The following is a 26,032-nucleotide window of genomic DNA, read 5'->3' on the forward strand; positions in this document are numbered from 1 at the left end:
CCTAGATTGCGTCAAAAACCAAACCATTTCCGGCCACATAATGTCATTATGGCAACCAGTGCACTGTGGTTTGAGGAAAAAGCCGGCTAAATCATTTAATCATTTAATAAGATTAGTAAATATAGACTATTCTCAATTTGGGGGCTCCAGTCCTAAAAGAAGTGACTCATAAAGCAAATGCTAGGTTAAGGTTAGTGTTAGGGTTAGGGATAGGGTCCAACTTTTCACTAAGCGACCAAAGATTTTCACAGAGCATTTTCAAGATGCCCCCTGATTGAAAGGTCTTATGGCTAAATTACGATCCCTTGGCTATGAAATTGGATGAATATCTAGCTTGTGTTTCCAATGCATTTCAATGGAGCATTTGATTATGCTTTTTTAGCCTTTCCTGTAGGGCTAGAGCATCCAAATGTATGCCCTGATTCATATACAAGAGCACATGTCTCTATCTTATTCATTCTAGGCTCACATTAATGGTGTGTTTTTTTTATATCTTCCTTAGGGCTGTCAAATTAATGTGTTAATTTCGATTAATTAATCATAGAAAAAACAACACGTTCAAAAAATTAATGCAGATTATTATTTTTTTTGGCAGTATTCAAGAAAAAGTGTTAGTCAAAACAAAGTATTGTATATTTTTTTGCCTGAAATGCATTGCATCTTGAGTGAGATGGAAATGTTATTAATTTGATCTTAAAATGCACTGTATGTTAATGAAAGACATGTTTTAAATAAAAGAGACATTGAACTTTGAAGTCTATTATGTCTATTATTCATTGAATCACTCATCTGCCATAATTTATTTGAATTCAATTACTTTGAAATACTTTCTCGGCAAAATGTAAGTATGCAATTAATTTAGATTAATTAATCACAGAGCCTGTAATTAATTCCATAATTTTTTCGATAATTCAATAATCGCTTGACAGCCCTAATCTTCCTATAACCACTCAGCGAGGGTTACACCAGTTCAGGTTGGGCTGGAACCACCAAACATATAATTTTAGTTAGTTCAATGCCCTCATTCACATAAAAGTGAAATAGGAGTACAACGGGCCCCACCCTTTAATTTGCAACCATAACGGGGAGGCTGGCTGTCACCCATGGGCCACGGTAACTTAGCCTTGGACACACACACACACACACACACACACACACACACACACACACACACACACACACACACACACACACACACACACACACACACACACACACACACACACACACACACAAACACTCTCCCCCTACTCACACACTCAATAATGTGGTTGGTCATTTAGATCATTTATATTCCACATTCTATATTTAGCAATTCAACAACTATTAATCTGGTTCTGTTTCTTATTAGGTGAGTGCTGCAAGGAGCTCAACTGTTTTTGTTCTTAAGCTTAATTCTTTCTTTCTTTATTTATTATTCTCTACACATTTTGGGAACCTACTCCATCCACAATTTTCACAGAGAGAGTCCATTCCACTTCTAAAATATTCATATTAGCTTTGAGTCGTACAGTACCATTCATTTTTTTTTTATGTTTTCAACTTTTTAAGATATCCTACTTTGAAAATATTATTTTTTATAATGGAAGTCAATGAGAGGACTGTGAAGCCGTCTGCCCATTCTTTGACACTTCAACTACTTCGCAACTTGGTAAATTTTTAACCGTTAACCTTTGTTCAAATATTTAACAAATCAACACACTTTGATCTTCAAATATATCAAAACAGATTTTTTTTCATAATTTATACTTTTTTCAGAATCAATTGTTTAATTTTTAACCTGCTACATATATTTTCAGTGGGTCTCATTGATCTACGCTGAGGCTAGAGCTTGAGAATTCCACCTGCTCTAGCCCAAGGAGGCTATCACAAAAGCTAACCATTTCGGACGTCGCAGAGCCTTACCAATATTCAATATTTAACCTAGAAACAAAATGTGTTAAACGATTACGGTATTCTTGTTTCACTGGCTCTACAATTATTAATCGGTTGGAAGTATGATTGTTATATCTCAGCCGTTTGTATGTGGGGAACCCCACTTATGTGTTATAAGTGCTTCCTAATTATCTGATGTACTTCCGGTAGAAGCTAAATGCTAATGTGCAAAAATACAATATTTTTCACGTCTTTCATGTCATATGAAAGCTGAGACTCAATGGAGTCCGACATTACGAGCCTTATTATTTTGTGAGCTTATCTCGATTAACTAAATGTGAAAGAATAAAGTCAATAATACACACACTCTCTCAAACACACACACACACACACACACACACACACTTTACTGTAACACTGACTTTAGTCAACCATTTGAAACTTTATCGGAACAGCCCAGCTATTCTATATTTAATTTCAAATGTATTCAAAATGTATCACTTTTGATATTTGTTTAACTCTTTAGTTTATTTGTTTCCAACCATTTTATATATTTTTATTTTTAAATTGGTGTGCATGCTAACATTGTTTACTCCATTTAAACTATTGAACTCTGTTCAAATCTCTTCACTTGATTTCAGCCATTCGACATATTGGGCCCTAGTTAGACGGTCTAAAACGCAGACGTCAAGGCGCAAAGTCAAAGTACTTTGTGGGCGGTTCTACGGCGCTGTTGCTATTATGATGGCGAGATAAATGAGCTTTCCGCCCAGCGCAAATCTAAAAAGGGTTGGGTTGAAACCTGTAGGTGTGTTTTAGGCGTAACGTGCAATAAACCAATAAACCACCTGCCATCCCCTTTAAGACCCAGCGCATTTCACTTAGCGAGTTGATATTTTAACAGCGCGTTTGCAGTCTCCGCTGAGACAGATTCATGACCACATGAAATTCAAACTTCAAATGGCTCAGTTTATGGCCAAATAATAGGCATAATTCACACATGGAATAGCGTTTTCTTCTCCAACTTCAGAAACACTGATTCGTCATGTAAATTGCGGCAAAGACAACTTAACATACATGCAGGGCAGTTGCTAGGAATTCTGGGCCCCCTGAAAGAATATCGGTGTGGGCCCCTCTCCCCCATTCATTGCCACCTTAAATGTTCTTGTTTTTCAGTGGTCTTGACAGTGCCTGGTGTAATACACCCAATTTGTTTCCTTTTTTACATTTAACGACTTAACAAGTCAGAGTATTATTATGTGAATTATGTATTATTAATTGTCTTATTCTCATTTCCCTGATTTGCAACACGTTATTACACCTCTGATTGCAAATACATTTTCAATTAACCACTCAACAAATAGGTGTGGGCAGGGCCGGAGTGGGACCCATTTTCGGCCCGGGAGTTTCAGGCCCACACTGGCCCACTTTTTTCAGTGATGGAAGAATTTGCATAAATGAACAGCACACAACTCGTACTATCCCTTTTTGGATCAACGTTTGTCAAATAAAAAATCCACCTCAAGGATCTGTTACTATTACTGTTACTGTTATCTGTAACTATCAATTATATATATAAATATAAAATGTTAACCCATTACATATTTAGGATAATTTCAATGCATCATGTCAGTTCTATGTGTGGGTTATCTTATATCAAATATTTTTAAATATATTTTTTAGTCCTCTCTACCTGTCCCCTCAGCCCCTCAGCAGCATCAGACAGGCTGGACTGCTGCTCTGAGGCTACAAAATATTTTATATTTAATATAAATTACTATCTATCACGTTTGTTCTGTCTTTTATATTTTCCATGAAAAATGCTGTCTAGTATTACCTGTTCAGCATCGGACTGGCTTATCTCTTCTGATGCTACAAAAAAAAGAAGGGGTGACTTTATTGCTTGGACTAACTTACACAGATCATGCCGGAGTTTACATGATGATTTTCATTAACTAGAATAATGATGAATTGGTTTAAGCTTGTATGTTTGCAATCGGCATTGCAAACATAGCACAAATAGCTAAATGATTTATGTTGCAAATGAATCATTAGATCCACCTCTCTCTACCGGCTGCAACTTGTGTCTGTCCTCTAAACAGGTAGTTTATTTTGGCACATGTGGCGGAATCTTCCTCCAGTGCCCTTATTTTTTTTAATCAGGCTTTTTCGGCTACTCCTTGGTTTTTTCTGCCCTCCACAATCAACGACGTCGCTTCTGTTCGCTGATTCTCTTCTGTTGAAGACGCTGTTAAAGACGCAACGTGGGCCAAACCAACTAAAATAATTGGGAGGGGTGAACTACCGTACATTGTATAATCCATATTATATATACTGCGATGCTGGGGCTGAAATTTCAGATGAATTAAGTCTACTTTAGGAGAAGATAAAATTATGGTCAAAGTATTTTTTTTCTTTCACCCAAGCAGCCCAAAATACATTTGAAAGTGGACCGGCCCAACGGGAAACCTCCCGAACGTCCCGATGGCCACTCCGGGCCTGGGTGTGGGTATTTTATTGTATTTAACAATCAAGCACTGATATGCAAAAAACGAAGTGTCCTGGCTCAAGATATTCCACAGGTAAATATGTAGCATTTAACTTAAATGTGCAAGTGAAACAAAGAGCACATGGAATACGTTGTTGTAAAACAAATATCCAAAACAACAACAAGCCTCATCTAATCTCAATTAAAGTTTAAATTGGCTTGTTTGTTCACTGTAAGTCTCATCGCTCACTCACTTCCGATGAGGAAGAACCATGGGAAGAACCAGGCACGTGCACACATAGGGCCCTAGGGGTGCTTGAGCCCCTGCCCTTTTTGCCTCGTATTAAAAAGTGCCCTCTGAGTGTTCTTCAACAATCGCGCCCGCAATAGCGCTCGTCCGCGATCCAACCCCCGTTAACAATAGCCCCTCAAAACTCCTGAGTGTGCACGTCCCTGGGAAGAACGAACCGCGGTGTGGACCAAACCATTTTTTAAGAAGGGGCCAAGGGGATTATTGAAATTATTAAAATTACAATATTGTATGATTTGTGGCTTTGTTTTAATTCGGATTCATTCATAGGAATATATATTAGTTCAGTGTATGCATAATCATTTTGTCATAGAGGCTACTGGGGGCTGTGTGTGGGCCCTTATAATTGTCATAACCTTTCCCCCCTATACGACGGCGCTGGGCCTACCATAAAGGCCCAGATACAGGCAATGTGTAGACTACTGACTTTATCGATATTGTACGCCGTTTAAACATTCGTTCCTTTGAATTGGCTTATGAGGAGACACATTCACCGTTTAACATTGATACCCCATGGATTACAAACGCATATAGTCCTATATAACATCATATTTAATGGAAATCATTAAGCTTACCTTATCAGTCCTGTAATTGTGAATAGGATGCCACACAAATGTGTCCTATTGCAATATACATATATTATTTAAATCTGAATACACTTGCCAGGACATATTCGCCTGCAAATTCACGCTCTTCCCTCCTACGGAGTTGTTGACGTCAAAATACCTGATCTTAGAGCATCACGCATAACTCAATGCAGTGCAGAAAGACTGCATTCCAATGTCTGGTATTCGTCCAATCAGCGGAGACCGAGCTCCAAGATGATATAATGTAATAGATTATTATTGCTTTTCTAGACTAGACTTTTCTGTTTGCTTTAGCTTTCTTCTAAATCTTACATTGCACTTTGCTATTTTATTATATTATTTAATTGTATTCATTTTACTTTGCTTTTGTTTCTTTTACTCATATATTTTATTACTTAATTTTATTGTATATGAAGCATGAAGTGCTAAATAAATAAAGTCGCCTTGCCTTACCTAATCTAAGCAGAACACAATGCACTGTACTAATCGATAGAAACTCTTAAGAGTGGTGCATTTTCGATTACATTGCTTTTAGTTCTAATCTGGAACAAGTTTGGTCTAAATTTGGTATTTTAAACACAAACGTATTACCACACGCATGTATTCACTTTAACGAATTCAGATTCCTTCGCAGCTGTCTGTCTAGCTAAAGGCCTACACGGAACCAAAAAATGTTGAATATGACGCTGAATGCATTGAGGTTAGTCAGACTTTTGACATAGCCTGGCTTACTAGTCTGTATTAGCGCATGAGCGAACTAGGTGTCTGGCATGTTAAATGTTAATAAATAAATGTGTCAATATAGTTTAACCAATGAATACTTTTTTAAACAGCATTTATGCCTATTTATTTCAGGCTGTATTTTATAGCCATGTAGCCATATTTTTTCATATTAATTTAAATATTTATATTTTACTAACCCTAATGTTGAATTAAATTACAAAGTTAAGTCATCGGAATCACACATGCCGCCAAAGCGACTCACCAGATTTATTTTAGAGAGAGAGAGAGAGAGAGAGAGAGAGAGAGAGAGAGAGAGAGAGAGAGAGAGAGAGAGAGAGAGAGAGAATTAGGCAGGCCCCAGGCCCTCCCGTGGCTACGCAGTTAGTCCAAGCAATAAAGTCACCCCTTCTTTTTTTTGTAGCATCAGAAGAGATAAGCCAGTCCGATGCTGAACAGGTAATACTAGACAGCATTTTTCATGGAAAATATAAAAGACAGAACAAACGTGATAGATAGTCATTTATATAAAATATAAAATATTTTGTAGCCTCAGAGCAGCAGTCCAGCCTGTCTGATGCTGCTGAGGGGCTGAGGGGACAGGTAGAGAGGACTAAAAAATATATTTAAAAATATTTGATATAAGATAACCCACACATGGAACTGACATGATGCATTGAAATTATCCTAAATATGTAATGGGTTAACATTTTATTTATATATATATATATATATATATATAATTGATAGTTAAAGTAACAGATCCTTGAGGTGGATTTTTTATTTGACAAACGTTGATCCAAAAAGGGATAGTACGAGTTGTGTGCTGTTCATTTATGCAAATTCTTCCATCACTGAAAAAAGTGGGCCAGTGTGGGCCTGAAACTCCCGGGCCGAAAATGGGTCCCACTCCGGCCCTGCCCACACCTATTTGTTGAGTGGTTAATTGAAAATGTATTTGCAATCAGAGGTGTAATAACGTGTTGCAAATCAGGGAAATGAGAATAAGACAATTAATAATACATAATTCACATAATAATACTCTGACTTGTTAAGTCGTTAAATGTAAAAAAAGGAAACAAATTGGGTGTATTACACCAGGCACCGTCAAGAACACTGAAAAACAAGAACATTTAAGGTGGCAATGAATGGGGGAGAGGGGCCCACACCGATATTCTTTCAGGGGGGCCAGAATTCCTACTGCCCTGACTGGATTACCCTGAGCGAACGCAATCACCTCTTCCACATTTGATAATTAGTCAACAAATGCAACTTTGAGATTTATTTTAGGTCGTATGGGTAGGCCTACCATAAAGGCCCAGATACAGGCAATGTGTAGACTACTGACTTTATTTCGATATTGTATGCCGTTTAAACATTCGTTCCTTTGAATTGGCTTATGAGGAGACACATTCACCGTTTAACATTGATACCCCATGGATTACAAACGCATATAGTCCTACCCCTATAACATAACATCATATTTAATGGAAATCATTAAGCTTACCTTATCAGTCCTGTAATTGTGAATAGGATGCCACACAAATGTGTCCTATTGCAATATACATATATTATTTCAATCTGAATACACTTGCCAGGACATATTCGCCTGCAAATTCACGCTCTTCCCTCCTACGGAGTTGTTAACGTCAAAATACCTGATCTTAGAGCATCACGCATAACTCAATGCAGTGCAGAAAGACTGCATTCCAATGTCTGGTATTCGTCCAATCAGCGGAGACCGAGCTCCAAGATGATATAATGTAATAGATTATTATTGCTTTTCTAGACTAGACTTTTCTGTTTGCTTTAGCTTTCTTCTAAATCTTACATTGCACTTTGCTATTTTATTATATTATTTAATTGTATTCATTTTACTTTGCTTTTGTTTCTTTTACTCATATATTTTATTACTTAATTTTATTGTATATGAAGCATGAAGTGCTAAATAAATAAAGTTGCCTTGCCTTACCTAATCTAAGCAGAACACAATGCACTGTAGCCTACTAATCGATAGAAACTCTTAAGAGTGGTGCATTTTCGATTACATTGCTTTTAGTTCTAATCTGGAACAAGTTTGGTCTAAATTTGGTATTTTAAACACAAACGTATTACCACACGCATGTATTCACTTTAACGAATTCAGATTCCTTCGCAGCTGTCTGTCTAGCTAAAGGCCTACACGGAACCAAAAAATGTTGAATATGACGCTGAATGCATTGAGGTTAGTCAGACTTTTGACATAGCCTGGCTATGAGAGAGAGAGAGAGAGAGAGAGAGAGAGAGAGAGAGAGAGAGAGAGAGAGAGAGAGAGAGAGAGAGAGAGAGAATTAGGCAGGCCCCAGGCCCTCCCGTGGCTACGCCTCGTTAACGTTATTCTGGATTACGCGCGTTCACGAGATATGTAACCAGCAGCGCCGTCGTATAGGGGGGAAAGGTTATGACAATTATAAGGGCCCACAGCCCGCTAGGGCCCACACACAGCCCCCAGTAGCCTCTATGACAAAATGATTATGCATACACTGAACTAATATATATTCCTATGAATGAATCCGAATTAAAACAAAGCCACAAATCATACAATATTGTAATTTTAATAATTTCAATAATCCCCTTGGCCCCTTCTTAAAAAATGGTTTGGTCCACACCGGTTCGTTCTTCCCAGGGACGTGCACACTCAAGAGTTTTGAGGGGCGATTGTTAACGGGGGTTGGATCGCGGACGAGCGCTATTGCGGGCGCGATTGTTGAAGAACACTCAGAGGCCACTTTTTAATACGAGGCAAAAAGGTTAGGGGCTCAAGCACCCCTAGGGCCCTATGTGTGCACCCAATTTGTTTCCTTTTTTACATTTAACGACTTAACAAGTCAGAGTATTATTATGTAAATTATGTATTATTAATTGTCTTATTCTCATTTCCCTGATTTGCTACACGTTTTTACACCTCTGATTGCAAGAGGTGCAATCAGAGGTGTATAATGGCAGTCAACAATTCGGCACCTGCCCCTCATAACTCCTGAGTGTGCACGTCCCTGGGAAGAACGAACCGCGGTGTGGACCAAACCATTTTTTAAGAAGGGGCCAAGGGGATTATTGAAATTATTAAAATTACAATATTGTATGATTTGTGGCTTGGTTTTAATTCTGATTCATTCATATGAATATATATTAATTCAGTGTATGCATAATCATTTTGTCATAGAGGCTACTGGGGCTGTGTGTGGGCCCTAGCGGGCTGTGGGCCAGTGGCGATTCTAGACCGGTTTTAATGGGGGGGCCGAGATAGGGCCGGCTTTTCTGGGGGCCGGACTCAGAGTTACGGGGGCACTGGCCCCCCCCCTAGAACCGCCACTGCTGTGGGCCCTTATAATTGTCATAACCTTTCCCCCCTATACGACGGCGCTGAGTACAGCACAGAGCAGCAGCTAAAAACTCTTTCATATATTAATGACCAACACGAAGATTTGTGACTCACCAAGAATTTTCTTCAAGTTGGATTAATTCTTTCTCCCGCCTAGCATAATGTCCGAGAATGTCAGGCTCTGGTAACGTTCAGCCACTAACAGTAAACGTTTCAAGCAAAAGATAATATAAAGCCAAGACCTTTACAGGTCCACTTCTTCTCCTAAGTTGCATTGACACATTACTGCCGCCAATAGTTGGGTGTGGAATTGCATCTGTGAACGTTGAATTCTCCGGTTGTTCTTCTCGTCAATTGATTGACGGAACAGGGGCACGTAAGGGATGTATGTTTCATTTGAACGGCTGCGACAGATGTAATTAAGGATGTGATTGCCTCCTCCGCTGTTTCTACATTTTCTATATGTGGCGGGACTCTATAAAAACTCAATATAAAGGGGAGGGAAGGTAACTAAAGAGGGACCGACAACGCCACCTGGGGAATTGCACCCCAGGAAATAAAACAAAGAAAATTAAACTATTACGATACAGAAATTATAAGGACACAGGTTCGAAAATCTAAAAGAGGCAGAGACGATATATATATATATATAATGTTTATTTTAATACAATAATGATGGAATGATGAAACACTAAATAAAGAAAACTGGAGTAAAACCAAACTAAACCAAACAAAACAAAGGTTATGCAAACCAACAACCCAATTGTCAAAAACAATGAAACAAAAAAGGGGAAATAACACAACGCAAACTTAACCAAAGCAAACAAAAGAAAATATCAAAACAGAACCAAAACAAAACCAAAACAGAACAGCAGCAGGAGATCCACCCTGGTAGGCAACCAGCAGAGGTCGAGTTCGACCATCTTGGCCCTTTTTATAATGCACCTGGGTGCAGGGGGGAGGGGCTAAGAAAGGCTGTGTTCACCGTACTGAATAGATTTTATGATGTAGCCTAGGCCTACTTGGCCCCTGAATGTAACGTGTGGCCCCTTAATGGCCCCTGTTTCAGAAAAATCCTAGAACCGCCACTGGTAATCCATCGTTGGACCTAGGGCCTCTCGAGGGTGGTATCCTACTGAGATGTCCATGTTGGCTGTTTAAAAGGCACGTACATACCTTCCGCGTTGCACGTCTGTGGTCTGCTGCGGATGCATTCATTTCTTAATAAAAATTAAGGGTCAACATCGGTCTGATGTCTTTACCGATCCTTAGGCAACCTTTCAGTTGCCTGTTCACAAGCTGCGCGTCTAGTATGAGCTGAACTTTTAAGGGTACCATAAATCCTTGGTTTCAGAGTTATTTGTGCAGCAATTATGAACTTTTTCATAGTTTTGAGTATTTCATAGTATTCTTGGCGTTGGCTTCATTTTGTAATTCCCTTTATTCATTTTATTAATTCCCTAATTAAGAATATTCAAAGAAATGGAAAATAAATGGTATGAAAAGTTATTTGATTTCTCTAGTAATCCTACCTATATTACTAATTGCGTGGGGATTGAACCCCAGACGACCGGGTGCAAGTCCGACACGTTAACTCGAGATCTCCCTGCTTTCAAATCCATGGTCAATATTAAATTTAAATATGTTACGCTTATTACTAGGCCTACTTATGCATTCAACAGATCGCCGATTTTTGTGCCAGGCAGCCTCCCTGTTTCTATTAATGGTTTCGGTGTTCCTTTTTTGAGTTATTATATGCTTCTGGAAAAGATCCCGCTCGGTCCTTTTCGGACATTTGATCCATGATTCCACATTCACGGTTATGGGCTGGTTATATATCTCGTGAATGCGCGTAATCGAGGATAACGTTAGCCTTGCTTGAACTAACCTGAGAAAGGCGCAGCTAAACTGCGTTGATGCAATGGCTTAAGCCTCAAGTGGAAGTTGGCGCTAGTTCTAACCGGGCTTAATCAACTAAGCGCCGCTTTCGTTAGCGACTTTGATGGAATAGCCTACCCTTCTTTTCAGATCTGAACAGAGCCTTATTTACAAACATATTTTAAACAATACTTATCAACAAAATCTCCTTGAATTAGATGTGTTACCACAGAGTCAAATCTGTAAATTAGATTAACTTTTCAGATTTTGGTACACTGGTATCCAGCAGGGTTCTACATATTGTAAAGCAGACCTTTGATGAACATAAAGAAGATGGGTAAACAAACACCAGTTCTGATGGTAAATTTCAGAGTTGGTCCTCCTGAGGTGGTAGCCACACTGGATGTTGGTCCAGCAGTTGTACTCTGCCCTTGAGTAGAAGTGGGTCCTGCAGTGGTTGCTTGTCCTGAAGTTATTGTAGTTGGTCCTACTGTGGGAGCTATAGCATGACTTGTTTGTCCAACTACAGAAGTTGTAGAAAATGTGGTCCTCAACATAGATGTGGGCTCTACTCTGATAGCAGTAGATCCTTCAGTTGTAGTTATGAGTCCTGCTTGGCTAGTTGTAGACCTTCTAGTTGTAGCTGAAGATACTGATGTCATAGTTTCTACGATCGCAGTTGTAGTAGAGTGTCTTGCTCTGGATTTTGAAGAAGTTACAACATTTGTTTTTGTTGTTCCACCTGTTCTTGTTGTTGTAGCAGAAGTGGATCCAACATTGGAACTCATTATTGTTATTGTTGTTGATCCTGCGGTTGTTGACCCTACATGTGTTGTTGCTGGTCCTGCCATTGTTGTTGTGGGTCCTGCTGTAGTAATGGTTGGTCCTGCGGATGTTGTTTTTGGTTCAGCAGTTGTCATTGTTGCTGGTCCTGCCATTGTGGTTGTGGGTCCTGCTGTAGTAATGGTTGGTCCTGCAGTTGTTGTTGTTGTTGGTCCTGTGGTTGTTGTTTTTGGTTCAGCAGTTGTCATTGTTGTAGGTCCTACTTTATTAGTTGTTGGCCCTGCAGTTGGCGTTGTTGGTCCTGCAGTTGTTGTTGTTGTGGGTCCCGTGATAGTAGTTAATGGTCCTGCAGTTGTTGTTGCTCGTCCTGCAGTGGTTGTTTGTCCTGAAGTTGTTGTAGTTGGTCCTATTAAGGTAGGTCATACAGAGGGAGTGATTTTATATTTAAATATATTATCTTGAGGTGAATGAAACCTTTTACAGTACTATTTACAACCCACCCATCTTGCTTTGCTAATGAAGTGTTTAAACTAGCAATTTATGTGAAATTATAATTGTAGTGTTATAGTTACCTGCAGCAATAGTAGTAGTGTCCACATCGAGGAAGGTGGTTTGTTCATGCAGTGCATCCTTCAATACCTGCACTGCAAGGCTTTCAGTGGGAACAGCAGATTCTTTGTTGAAGATCAGCCTCAAGTCCACAAAGACTGATCCCTTACTAGAAATGTGATAATGAAAATGAAACAAAAACACCAGAATTAGGATAAACTAGTTTCAAAGCTTTTTAGATTTTCTATCACTATCATATTGATTGGAAATCATCTATGTTATATACATGAAGGTATTCATTAATAAATAAACAGCATGAAAATAATTCAATAAAAGTGGTGGTACTTACGCAAAAAGTATTTCAATAAAATTGGTTGTACTTACGCAAAAGAGTTGATTGTACTCCTGGAATATGTTGCAGGAAAACTAGGTTTGAAGCCATTGTTAACCTATTATAAGATATAAAATGTATTAATATTCAACATGTTTTATGTTTTTCATGTTAAAATGCAGGAATTCAATATTTTTTATAATTCAAACTGAAATAAATCTTCATATCATTATCTCACCTCTGTTGTAACATTAGCAGCCAGCTCCTCATAGGCTGTGGAGCTTGTATCTAAGTAGTCGTCTATAAATGTACGTCTCATGCTGAATCTTAAATCAATAGTTCCTTCATTTTCTGAAGGGGGATCAGCAGTTGTCGTTGTTGACACTGCAGTTGTCGATGATCCTGCAGTTGCTGTTGTGGGTCCTACAGTTGTAGCTTCTGATCCATGAATTGTTGTTGGTTCAGGATTTGGCGTTGTTGGTCCTGCAGTTGTTGTTGTTGATCCTGCAGTAGTAGTTAATGTTGTTGTTGTTGATGGTCCTGCAGTTGGTGTTGGTAAAGCAGTTGTCATTATAGCTTCTGAAGTTGTCGTTGTTGACACTGCAGTTGTCGATGATCCCGCAGTTGTTGTCGTGGGTCCTGCAGTTGTAGCTCCAGATCCATGAATTGTTGTTGGTTCATCAGTTGCCGTTGTAGGTCCTGCAGTGGATGTTGTTGGTCCTGCAGTCGTAGCTCTTGGACCAGCAGTTGTTGTTGTTGTTGGTCCTGCAGTTGTTGGTAAAGCAGTTGTCGATATTGGTCCTGCATTTGAAGCTGTTGGTCCAGCAATTGTTGTTGGTTCAGCAGTTGTCGTTGTCAGTCCTGCAGTCGTTGTTTTTGGCAATGCAGTTGTAGCTGTTGGACCAGCAGTTGTTGTTGGTTCAGCAGTTGCCGTTGTTGGTCCTGTAGTTGTTGTTGTTGTGGGTCCCGTGATAGTAGTTAATGGTCCTGCAGTTGTTGTTGCTCGTCCTGCAGTGGTTGTTTGTCCTGAAGTTGTTGTAGTTGGTCCTATTAAGGTAGGTCATGCAGAGGGAGTGATTTTATATTTAAATATATTATCTTGAGGTGAATGAAACCTTTTACAGTACTATTTACAACCCACCCATCTTGCTTTGCTAATGAAGTGTTTAAACTAGCAATTTATGTGAAATTATAATTGTAGTGTTATAGTTACCTGCAGCAATAGTAGTAGTGTCCACATCGAGGAAGGTGATTTGTTCATGCAGTGCATCCTTCAATACCTGCACTGCAAGGCTTTCAGTGGGAACAGCAGATTCTTTGTTGAAGATCAGCCTCAAGTCCACAAAGACTGATCCCTTACTAGAAATGTGATAATGAAACAAAAACACCAGAATTAGGATAAACTAGTTTCAAAGCTTTTTAGCTTTTCTATCACTATCATATTGATTGGCAATCATCTATGTTATATACATAAAGAGCATGAAAGTAATTCAATAAAAGTGGTGGTACTTACGCAAAAAATATTTCAATAAAATTGGTTGTACTTACGCAAAAGAGTTGATTGTACTCCTGGAATATGTTGCAGGAAAACTAGGTTTGAAGCCATTGTTAACCTATTATAAGATATAAAATGTATTAATATTCAACATGTTTTATGTTTTTCATGTTAAAATGCAGGAATTCAATATTTTTTATAATTCAAACTGAAATAAATCTTCAAATCATTATCTCACCTCTGTTGTAACATTAGCAGCCAGCTCCTCATAGGCTGTGGAGCTTGTATCTAAGTAGTCGTCTATAAATGTACGTCTCATGCTGAATCTTAAATCAATAGTCCCTTCATTTTCTGAAGGGGGATCAGCAGTTGTCGTTGTTGACACTGCAGTTGTCGATGATCCTGCAGTTGCTGTTGTGGGTCCTGCAGTTGTAGCTTCTGATCCATGAATTGTTGTTGGTTCAGGACTTGGCGTTGTTGGTCCTGCTGTTGTTGTTGTTGATCCTGCAGTAGTAGTTAATGTTGTTGTTGATGGTCCTGCAGTTGGTGTTGGTAAAGCAGTTGTCATTATAGGTCCTGAAGTTGTCGTTGTTGACACTGCAGTTGTCGATGATCCCGCAGTTGCTGTCGTGGGTCCTGCAGTTGTAGCTTCTGATCCATGAATTGTTGTTGGTTCAGGATTTGGCGTTGTTGCTCCTGAAGTTGTTGATCCTGCAGTTGTTTGTGTTGGTCCTTCCGTTGTTGTTAGTTCTGTGTTTGTAGTTGATGTTGGTCCTGCAGTTGTGTGTTCTGCTGTTGTAACTGGTGGTCCTTTAACTGTTGTTGTTGGTCCTTTAGTCTTTGTTGTTGGTCCTGCTGCAGTAGTTGATCGTTTTTCAGTCGTTATTTGTTGCTCAGTGGTTGTTGGTCCTGCAGTTGTTGAGGGTTTTGCTTTGGTAGTTGTTGGCCCTGCAGTTGTTGATTTTGTTTCAGTAGTTGTGGTTGATGGTCCTGCAGTTGTTGTTGCTAGTCCTGCTGAAGTAGTTGATGGTCTTGCAGCTGGTGTTGTCGGTTCTGCAGTTTCAGTTGATCCTGCTGTAGCAGTCGGTGGTCCTGAATTTGTTGTTGTGTGTCCTGCTTTAGTAGTTGTGGACCCTACAGAAGTAGTTGTGGGTACTGCAGTTGTTGTTTTTGGTGCTGCAGTTGTTGTTGTGGTTTTTCCTGCCGTTGTTGATGATCCTGAAGTTGTTGTTGTGGGTCTTGCCGTTTTTGTGGATCCCACGGTAGAAGTTAATAGTCCAGTAGTTGTTGTTGATCCTGCAGCTGTTCTTGCTGGTTTTTCTGTTGTAGTTATTGGGCCTGCAGTTGTTCTTTGTACTGCAGTTGTAGTGAGTCCTGCTGTAGCAGTTGTGGATCGTGCTGTAGTAGTTGTGTGTATTGCATTTGTTGTTATTGGTCCTGCAGATGTCTGTCTTTCTATTGTGGCTGTGGGTCCTACAGTTGTTGTTGTTGGTCCTGCAATTGTTGTTTTTGCTGCAGCAAATGTTGTCATTGGTGCAGCAGTTGTTGTCATTAGTTCAGCAGTTGATGTCGTTGAGGCAGCAGTTGTTGTGGTGGGTCCAACAGTTGTCGTTGTTGTTCCTGAAGTTGTCATTGTTGGTGGCGCAGTTGTTGTTGGTGCAGCATTTGTCGTTGGTGCAGCATTTGTTGTTGTTGTTCCTACAAAAGTTGTTTTGGGTGCGGCATTTGTTGTCGTTGGTCCAGCAGTTGCCGTTGTTAATGCAACAGTTGTCGTTGTTGGTGCAGCAGTTGTGATTGTTGGTGCAGCAGTTGTCATTGTTGTTGCAGCAATTGTCGTCGTTGGTACAGCAGTTGTCGGTGATCCAGCAGTTGTTTTAGTTGGTGCATTAATTGTCGTTGTTGGTGCAGCAGTTATTGTTGTTGATCCTAAAGTTTTTGTTGTTGGTGCGGCAGTTGTGGTTGATGCTGCAGCAGTTGTTGTCGTTGGTTCATTTGTTGTCGTAGGTGCATCAGTTGTTGTCATTGGTGCAGAAGTTGTGGTTGTTGGTCCTTCAGTAGTTGTGGTGGGTGCAGCAATTGTCGTTGGTTCAGCAGTTGTTGTGGGTACTACAGATGTTGTGGTGGGTCCAGCAGTTAAAGTGGTTGGTTCTGCAATTGTCGTTGTTGCTGCAGCAGTTGTTGTTGTTGGTGCCGCAGTTGTCGTTGTTGGTGCAGAAGTTGTCGTTGTTGGTGCAGCAGTTGTTGTCGTTGGTTCAGCAGTTGTCGTCATTGGTGCAGCAGTTGTCGTTGGTGTAGCAGTTGTTGTCCTTGGTGCAGCAATTTTTGTGGGTCCTGCAGATGTGGTGGGTCCAGGAGTTGTGGTGGTCGGTTCTGCAGTTGTCCTTGTTACTGCAGCAGTCGTTGTAGTTGGTGCAGCAGTTGTTGTTGTGGGTCCTGCAGTTATTGTGGTGGGTCCAGCAGTTGTCGTTCTCGGTCCTGAAGCTGTCGTTGTTGGTGCAGCTGTTGTTGTTCGTGTAGCAGTTGTTGTCATTAGTGCAGCAATTGTGGTGGGTGCAGCAGTTGTCGTTGGTGCAGCAGTTGTTGTGGGCCCTGCAGATGTTGTGGTGGGTCCAGCAGTTGTGATGGTTGGTCCTGCAGTTGTCGTTGTTGCTGCAGCAGTTGTTGCCGTTGGTGCAGCAGTTATTTTCGTTGGTGCAGCATTTGTTGTCGTTGATTCAGCAGTTGTCGTCGTTGGTGCAGCAGTTGTCGTTGGTGCAGCAGTTGTTGTCGTTGGTTCAGCAGTTGTTGTGGGTCCTGCAGATGTTGTGGTGGGTCCAGCAGTTGTGATGGTTGGTCCTGCAGTTGTCGTTGTTGCTGCAGCAGTTGTTGTCGTTGGTGCAGCAGTTATTTTCGTTGGTGCAGCATTTGTTGTCGTTGATTCAGCAGTTGTCGTCGTTGGTGCAGCAGTTGTCGTTGGTGCAGCAGTTGTTGTTGGTGGTTCAGCATTTGTTGTCGTTGGTGCAGCAATTGTTTTCGTTGGTTCAGCAATTGTTGTTGTTGGTGCAGCAGTTGTTGTCGTTGGTGCAGCAGTTGTTGTCGTTGGTGCAGCAGTTGTTGTGGGTCCTGCAGATGTGGTGGGTCCAGGAGTTGTGGTGGTCGCTGCAGTTGTTGCTGCAGCAGTCGTTGTAGTTGGTGCAGCAGTTGTTGTTGTGGGTCCTGCAGTTATTGTGGTTGGTCCAGCAGTTGTCGTTCTTGGTCCGGAAGCTGTCGTTGTTGGTGCAGCTGTTGTTGTTCGTGTAGCAGTTGTTGTCATTGGTGCAGCAATTGTGGTGGGTGCAGCAGTTGTCGTTTGTGCAGCAGTTGTTGTCGTAGGTGCAGCAGTTGTTGTGGGCCCTGCAGATGTTGTGGTGGGTCCAGCAGTTGTGATGGTTGGTCCTGCAGTTGTCGTTGTTGCTGCAGCAGTTGTTGTCGTTGGTGCAGCAGTTGTTGTCGTTGGTGCAGCAATTGTTGTTGGTGCTGCAGGTGTTGTGGTGGGTCCAACAGTTGTTGTTGTTGGTTCTGCAATTGTCGTTGTTGCTGCAGCAGTTGTTGTTGTTGGTGCCGCAGTTGTCGTTGTTGGTGCAGTAGTCGTGGTTGTTGGTCCTGCAGTTGTTGTGGTTACTGCAAATGTTGTGGCGTGTCCAGCAGTTGTTGTCATTGGTGCAGCAGTTGTTGGCGTTGGTGCAGCAGTTGTTTTCATCGGTCCAGCAGTTTTTGTTGTTAGTTCAGCATTTGTTGTCATTGGTGCATCAGTTGTTTTCGTCGGTCCTGCAGTTGTTGTCGTTGGTTCAGCATTTGTTGTCATTGGTGCAGAAGTAGTGGTTGCTGGTCCTGCAGTAGTTGTGGTGGGTGCAGCAGTTGTTGTCGTTGGTGCACCGGTTGTTGTCGTTGTTACAGCAGTTGTTGTTTTAGGTGCCGCAGTTGTCGTTGTTGGTAGAGCAGTTGTTGTTGGTGCAGCAGTTGTTTTCGTTGGTCCAGCAGTTGTTGTTGTTGGTTTAGCAGTTGTTGTCGTTGATGCAGCAGTTGTGGTTGTTGGTCCAGCAGCTGATGTTGTTGGTGCAGCAGCTGTTGTCGTTGGTGTAACAGCTGTTGTCGTTGGTTCAGCAGTTGTCGTCATTGGTGCAGCAGTTGTCGTTGGTGCAGCAGTTGATGTCGTTGGTGCAGCAGTTGTTGTGGGTCCTGCAGATGTGGTGGGTCCAGGAGTTGTGGTGGTCGGTTCTGCAGTTGTCGTTGTTGCTGCAGCAGTTGTTGTCGTTGGTGCATCATTTGTTATAGTTGGTCGAGCAGTTGTCGTTGTTGGTGTAGCAGTTGTTGTCGTTAGTGCAGCAGTTGTTGTTGTGGGTCCTGCAGTTATTGTGGTGGGTCCAGCAATTGTCATTGTTGGTCCTGAAGCTGTCGTTTTTGGTGCAGCTGTCGTTGTTCGTGTAGCAGTTGTTGTCATTAGTGCAGCAATTGTGGTGGGTGCAGCAGTTGTCGTTGGTGCAGCAGCTGTTGTCGTTGGTTCAGCAGTTGTCGTCATTGGTGCAGCAGTTGTTGTTGTTGGTGCAGCAGTTGTTGTCGTTGGTGCAGCAGTTGTTGTTGTTGGTCCGGAAGTTGTTGTTGCTGCAGCAATTGTTGTCGTTGGTGCAGTAGTTGTTGTTGTTGGTTCAGCATTTGTTGTCGTTGGTCGTCCAGTTGTCGTCGTTGGTGCAGCAGTTGTTGTTGTTGGTGCAGCAGTTTTTGTCGTTGGTGCAGCAGTTGTCGTTGGTGCAGCAGTTGTTGTCGTTGGTGCAGCAGTTGTTTTCGTTGGTGCAGCAGTTGTTTTCGTTTGTCCAGCAGTTGTTGTCGTTGGTTCAGCAGTTGTTGTCGTTGGTGCATCAGTTGTTGTCATCGGTGCAGCAGTTGTGGTTGTTGGTCCTGCAATAGTTGTGGTGTGTGCAGCAGTTGTTCTTGTTGGTGCAGCAGTTTTTGTCCTTGATGCAGCAGTTGTTGTGGGCCCTGCAGATGTCGTGGTGGGTCCAGCAGTTGGGGTGGTTGGTCCTGCAGTTGTCGTTGTTGCTGCAGCAGTTGTTTTTGTTGGTGCAGCATCTGTTGTCATTGGTGCTGCAGTTGTTGTCGTTAGTGCAGCAGTTGTTTTCGTTGGTCCAGCAGTTGTTGTCGTCGGTGTAGCAGATGTTGTCGTTGGTGCAGCAGTTGTTGTCGTTGGTGCAGCAGTTGTTGTTGTGGGTCCTGCAGTTATTGTGGTGGGTCCAGCAGTTGTCGTTGTTGGTGCAACAGTTGTTGTTGTTGGTGTAGCAGTTGTTGTCATTGGTGCAGCAGTTGTGGTGCGTGCAGCAGTTGTTGTTGGTGCAGTAGTTGGTGTAATTGGTGCAGCAGTTTTGGGCCCAGCAGATGTTGTGGTGGGTCCAGCAGTTGTGGTGGTCGGTCCTGCAGTTGTCCTTGTTGCTGCAGCAGTTATTGTCGTTGGTGCAGCAGTTGTTTTCATTGGTCCAGCAGTAGTTGTACTGGGTGCAGCAGTTGTTGCTATTGGTCCTGCAGTTGTTGTTGCTGCAGCAATTGTTGTCGTTGGTTGAGCAGTTGTTGTCGTTGGTGCAGCAGTTGTTGATGTTGGTGAAGCAGTTGTTTTCGGTGGTCCAGCAGCTGTTGTCGTTGGTCCTGCAGTTATTTTGGTGGGTCCAGCAGTTTTTGTCGTTGGTGCAGCAGTTGTTGTCGTTGCTCCTCCAGTAGTTGTAGTGGGTGCAGCAGTTGTTGTCGTTGGTGCAGCAGTTGTTGTCGTTGGTGCAGCAGTTGTTGTGGGTCCTGCAGATGTGGTGGGTCCAGGAGTTGTGGTGGTCGGTTCTGCAGTTGTCCTTGTTGCTGCAGCAGTCATTGTAGTTGGTGCAGCAGTTGTTGTTGTGGGTCCTGCAGTTATTGTGGTTGGTCCAGCAGTTGTCGTTCTTGGTCCGGAAGCTGTCGTTCTTGGTCTGGAAGCTGTCGTTGTTGGTGCAGCTGTTGTTCGTGTAGCAGTTGTTGTCATTAGTGCAGCAATTGTGGTGGGTGCAGCAGTTGTCGTTTGTGCAGCAGTTGTTGTCGTAGGTGCAGCAGTTGTTGTGGGCCCTGCAGATGTTGTGGTGGGTCCAGCAGTTGTGATGGTTGGTCCTGCAGTTGTCGTTGTTACTGCAGCAGTTGTTGTCGTTGGTGCAGCAGTTGTTGTCGTTGGTGCAGCAGTTGTTGTCGTTGGTGCAGCAGTTGTTTTCATCGGTCCAGCAGTTTTTGTTGTTAGTTCAGCATTTGTTGTCGTTGGTGCATCAGTTGTTTTCGTCGGTCCAGCAGTTGTTGTCGTTGGTTCAGCATTTGTTGTCATTGGTGCAGAAGTAGTGGTTGCTGGTCCTGCAGTAGTTGTAGTGGGTGCAGCAGTTGTTGTCGTTGGTGCACCAGTTGTTGTTGTTGGTTTAGCAGTTGTTGTTTGTTTAGCAGTTGTTGTCGTTGATGCAGAAGTTGTGTTTGTTGGTCCTGCAGTTGTCGTTGTTGCTTCAGCAGTTGATGTTATTGGTGCAGCAGCTGTTGTCGTTGGTGTAGCAGCTGTCGTCGTTGGTTCAGCAGTTGTCGTCATTGGTGCAGCAGTTGTCGTTGGTGCAGCAGTTGATGTCATTGGTGCAGCAGTTGTTGTGGGTCCTGCAGATGTGGTGGGTCCAGGAGTTGTGGTGGTCGGTTCTGCAGTTGTCGTTGTTGCTGCAGCAGTTGTTGTCGTTGGTGCATCATTTGTTATAGTTGGTCGAGCAGTTGTCGTTGTTGGTGTAGCAGTTGTTGTCGTTAGTGCAGCAGTTGTTGTTGTGGGTCCTGCAGTTATTGTGCTGGGTCCAGCAATTGTCATTGTTGGTCCTGAAGCTGTCGTTTTTGGTGCAGCTGTCGTTGTTCGTGTAGCAGTTGTTGTCATTAGTGCAGCAATTGTGGTGGGTGCAGCAGTTGTCGTTGGTGCAGCAGCTGTTGTCGTTGGTTCAGCAGTTGTCGTCATTGGTGCAGCAGTTGTTGTTGTTGGTGCAGCAGTTGTTGTCGTTGGTGCAGCAATTGTTGTTGTTGGTCCGGAAGTTGTTGTTGCTGCAGCAATTGTTGTCGTTGGTGCAGTAGTTGTTGTTGTTGGTTCAGCATTTGTTGTCGTTGGTCGTCCAGTTGTCGTCGTTGGTGCAGCAGTTGTTGTTGTTGGTGCAGCAGTTTTTGTCGTTGGTGCAGCAGTTGTTTTCGTTGTTCCAACAGTTGTTGTCGTTGGTTCAACAGTTGTTGTCGTTGGTGCAGCAGGTGTTGTCGTTGGTGCAACAGTTGTTTTCGTTGGTGCAGCAGTTGTTTTCGTTTGTCCAGCAGTTGTTGTCCTTGGTTCAGCAGTTGTTGTCGTTGGTGCATCAGTTGTTGTCATCGGTGCAGCAGTTGTGGTTGTTGGTCCTGCAATAGTTGTGGTGTGTGCAGCAGTTGTTCTTGTTGGTGCAGCAGTTTTTGTCCTTGATGCAGCAGTTGTTGTGGGCCCTGTAGATGTCGTGGTGGGTCCAGCAGTTGGGGTGGTTGGTCCTGCAGTTGTCGTTGCAGCAGTTGTTTTTGTTGGTGCAGCATCTGTTGTCATTGGTGCTGCAGTTGTTGTCGTTAGTGCAGCAGTTGTTTTCGTTGGTCCAGCAGTTGTTGTCGTCGGTGTAGCAGATGTTGTCGTTGGTGCAGCAGTTGTTGTCGTTGGTGCAGCAGTTGTTGTTGTGGGTCCTGCAGTTATTGTGGTGGGTCCAGCAGTTGTCGTTGTTGGTGCAACAGTTGTTGTTGTTGGTGTAGCAGTTGTTGTCATTGGTGCAGCAGTTGTGGTGGGTGCAGCAGTTGTTGTTGGTGCAGTAGTTGTTGTCATTGGTGCAGCAGTTGTAGTGGGTGCAGCAGTTGTTGTTGGTGCAGTAGTTGTTGTAATTGGTGCAGCAGTTGTGGGCCCTGCAGATGTTGTGGTCGGTCCTGCAGTTGTCCTTGTTGCTGCAGCAGTTATTGTCGTTGGTGCAGCAGTTGTTTTCATTGGTCCAGCAGTAGTTGTACTGGGTGCAGCAGTTGTTGTTGTTGGTCCTGCAGTTGTTGTTGCTGCAGCAGTTGTTGTTGTTGGTCCTGCAGTTGTTGTTGCTGCAGCAATTGTTGTCGTTGGTTGAGCAGTTGTTGTCGTTGGTGCAGCAGTTGTTGATGTTGGTGAAGCAGTTGTTTTTGGTGGTCCAGCAGTTTTTGTCGTTGGTAAAACAGTTGTTGTCGTTAGTGCAGCAGTTGTGGTTGTTGCTCCTCCAGTAGTTGTAGTGGGTGCAGCAGTTGTTGTCGTTGGTCCAGCAGTTGTTGTCGTTGGTGCAGCAGTTGTTGTTGTTAGTGAAGCAGTTGTTGTAGTGGGTGCAGCAGTTGTTGTTGTTGGTCCTGCAGTTGTTTTTGCTGCAGCAATTGTTGTCGTTGGTGCAGCAGTTGTTGACGTTGGTGCAGCAGCTGTTGTCGTTGGTCCTGCAGTTATTTTGGTGGGTCCAGCAGTTGTCGTTGGTGCAGCAGTTGTTGATGTTGGTGCAGAAGTTGTTTTCGTTCGTCCAGCAGCAGTTGTCGTTGGTGCAGCAGTTGTTGTCATTGGTGCAGCAGTTGTGGTTGTTGCTCCTCCAGTAGTTGTAGTGGGTGCAGCAGTTGTTGTTGTTGGTCCGGCAGTTGTTTTTGCTGCAGCAATTTTTGTCGTTGGTGCAGCGGTTGTTGATATTGGTGAATCAGTTGTTTTCGGTGGTCCAGCAGTTGTTGTCGTTGGTGCAGCAGTTGTTGTTGTTGGTGAAGCAGTTGTTGTAGTGGGTGCAGCAGTTGTTGTTTTTGGTCCTGCAGTTGTTGTTGCTGCAGCAATTGTTGTCGTTGGTGCAGCGGTTGTTGATATTGGTGAATCAGTTGTTTTCGGTGGTCCAGCAGTTGTTGACGTTGGTGCAGCAGTTGTTGTCATTGGTGCAACAGTTGTTGTTGTGGGTCTTGCAGTTATTTTGGTGGGTCCAGCAGTTGTCGTTGTTGTTCCTGAAGTTGTCTTTGTTGGTGCAGCAGTTGTTGTTGGTGTAGCAGTTGTCATTGGTGCAGCAGTTGTGGTGGTTGGTCCTGCATTTGTCGTTGTTGCTGCAGCAGTTATTGTCATTTGTGCAGCAGTTGTTGTCGTTGGGACAGCAGTTGTTGTCGTTGGTGCAACAGTTGTTGTCGTTGGTGCAGCAGTTGTGCTTGTTTGTCTTTCAGTAGTTGTAGTGGGTGTAGCAGTTGTTGTTGTTGGTCCTGCAAATGTTGTGGTGGGTCCAGCAGTTGGTTTTGGTGCAGCAGTTGTTGTCGTTAGTGCAGCAGTTGTTTTCTTTGGTCCAGCAGTTGCTGTCGTCGGTGTAGCAGTTGTTGTTGTTGGTCCTGAAGTTGTTGTTGCTGCAGCAATTGTTGTCGTTGGTGCAGCAGTTCTTGTTGTTGATTCAGCAGTTGTCGTCGTTGGTGCAGCAGTTGTCGTTGGTGCAGCAGTTGTTGTCGTTGGTGCAGCAGTTGTTGTGGGTCCTGCAGATGTTGTGGTGGGTCCAGGAGTTGTGGTGGTTGGTTCTGTAGTTGTCGTTGTTACTGCAGCAGTTGTTGTCGTTGGTGCAGCAGTTGTTGTCGTTGGTGCAGCAGTTGTTGTCGTTGGTGCAGCAATTGTTGTTGGTGCTGCAGGTGTTGTGGTGGGTCCAACAGTTGTTGTTGTTGGTTCTGCAATTGTCGTTGTTGCTGCAGCAGTTGTTGTTGTTGGTGCCGCAGTTGTCGTTGTTGGTGCAGCAGTCGTGGTTGTTGGTCCTGCAGTTGTTGTGGGTACTGCAAATGTTGTGGTGTGTCCAGCAGTTGTTGTTGGTGCAGCAGTTGTTGTCGTTGGTGCAGCAGTTGTTGTCGTTGGTGCAGCAGTTGTTTTCGTTGTTCCAACAGTTGTTGTCGTTGGTTCAACAGTTGTTGTCGTTGGTGCAGCAGTTGTTGTTGTTGGTGCAGTTGTTGTCGTTGGTTCAGCAGTTGTTGTCGTTGGTGCATCAGTTGTTGTCATCGGTGCAGCAGTTGTGGTTGTTGGTCCTGCAATAGTTGTGGTGTGTGCAGCAGTTGTTCTTGTTGGTGCAGCAGTTTTTGTCCTTGATGCAGCAGTTGTTGTGGGCCCTGCAGATGTCGTGGTGGGGCCAGCAGTTGGGGTGGTTGGTCCTGCAGTTGTCGTTGTTGCTGCAGCAGTTGTTTTTGTTGGTGCAGCATCTGTTGTCATTGGTGCTGCAGTTGTTGTCGTTAGTCCAGCAGTTGTTGTCGTCGGTGTAGCAGATGTTGTCGTTGGTGCAGCAGTTGTTGTTGTGGGTCCTGCAGTTATTGTGGTGGGTCCAGCAGTTGTCGTTGTTGGTGCAACAGTTGTTGTTGTTGGTGTAGCAGTTGTTGTCATTGGTGCAGCAGTTGTTGTGGTTGTTGGTCCTTCAGTAGTTGTGGTGGGTGCAGCAATTGTCGTTGGTGCAGCAGTTGTTGTCGTTGGTTCAGCAGTTGTTGTGGGTACTACAGATGTTGTGGTGGGTCCAGCACTTAAAGTGGTTGGTTCTGCAATTGTCGTTGTTGCTGCAGCAGTTGTTGTTGTTGGTGCCGCAGTTGTCGTTGTTGGTGCAGAAGTTGTCGTTGTTGGTGCAGAAGTTTTCGTTGTTGGTGCAGCAGTTGTTGTCGTTGGTTCAGCAGTTGTCGTCATTGGTGCAGCAGTTGTCGTTGGTGTAGCAGTTGTTGTCGTTGGTGCAGCAATTTTTGTGGGTCCTGCAGATGTGGTGGGTCCAGGAGTTGTGGTGGTCGGTTCTGCAGTTGTCCTTGTTACTGCAGCAGTCGTTGTAGTTGGTGCAGCAGTTGTTTTTGTGGGTCCTGCAGTTAATGTGGTGGGTCCAGCAGTTGTCGTTCTCGGTCCTGAAGCTGTCGTTGTTGGTGCAGCTGTTGTTGTTCGTGTAGCAGTTGTTGTCATTAGTTCAGCAATTGTGGTGGGTGCAGCAGTTGTCGTTGGTGCAGCAGTTGTTGTCGTTGGTGCAGCAGTAGTTGTGGGCCCTGCAGTTGTTGTCTTTGGTGCAGCAGTTGTTGTCGTTGGTTCAGCAGTTGTTTTCGTTGGTCCAGCAGTCGTTGTCGTTGGTGCATCAGTTGTTGTCATTGGTGCAGCAGTTGTGGTTGTTGGTCCTGCAATAGTTGTGGTGGGTGCAGCAGTTGTCATTGGTGCAGCAGTTGTTGTGGGTCCTGCAGATGTTGTGGTGGGTACTGCAAATGTTGGTGTGGGTCCAGCAGTTGTGATGGTTGGTCCTGCAGTTGTCGTTGTTTCTGCAGCAGTTGTTGTCGTTGATTCAGCAGTTGTCGTTGGTGCAGCAGTTGTTGTCGTTGGTGCAGCAGTTGTTGTTGGTGGTTCAGCATTTGTTGTCGTTGGTGCATCAGTTGTTTTCGTCGGTCCAGCAGTTGTTGTCGTTGGTTCAGCATTTGTTGTCATTGGTGCAGAAGTAGTGGTTGCTGGTCCTGCAGTAGTTGTGGTTGGTGAAGCAGTTGTCGTTGGTGCACCAGTTGTTGTCGTTGTTACAGCAGTTGTTGTTTTAGGTGCCGCAGTTGTCGTTGTTGGTAGAGCAGTTGTTGTTGGTGCAGCAGTTGTTTTCGTTGGTCCAGCAGTTGTTGTTGTTGGTTTAGAAGTTGTTG

The 26,032-nt window shown here is 43.3% G+C and overlaps 1 protein-coding gene across 1 annotated transcript; it reads right to left on the reverse strand.

Moving 5' to 3' along the window:
- Positions 1–950: 950 nt before the first annotated feature.
- LOC311341114 (uncharacterized protein) lies at positions 951–24,773 on the reverse strand (the record flags this gene model as incomplete). The annotated part of the gene is made up of 2 exons (XM_084466016.1): positions 951–980; positions 23,793–24,773. 2 exons carry the CDS (start codon positions 24,771–24,773, stop codon positions 951–953), a joined length of 1,011 nt encoding a protein of 336 aa, XP_084322142.1.
- Between the last annotated feature and the right edge of the window lie 1,259 nt (positions 24,774–26,032).

The sequence above is a fragment of the Micromesistius poutassou genome (assembly GCF_964030765.1).
Source record: "Micromesistius poutassou genome assembly, chromosome: 3".
NCBI classification, from domain to species: domain Eukaryota; kingdom Metazoa; phylum Chordata; class Actinopteri; order Gadiformes; family Gadidae; genus Micromesistius; species Micromesistius poutassou.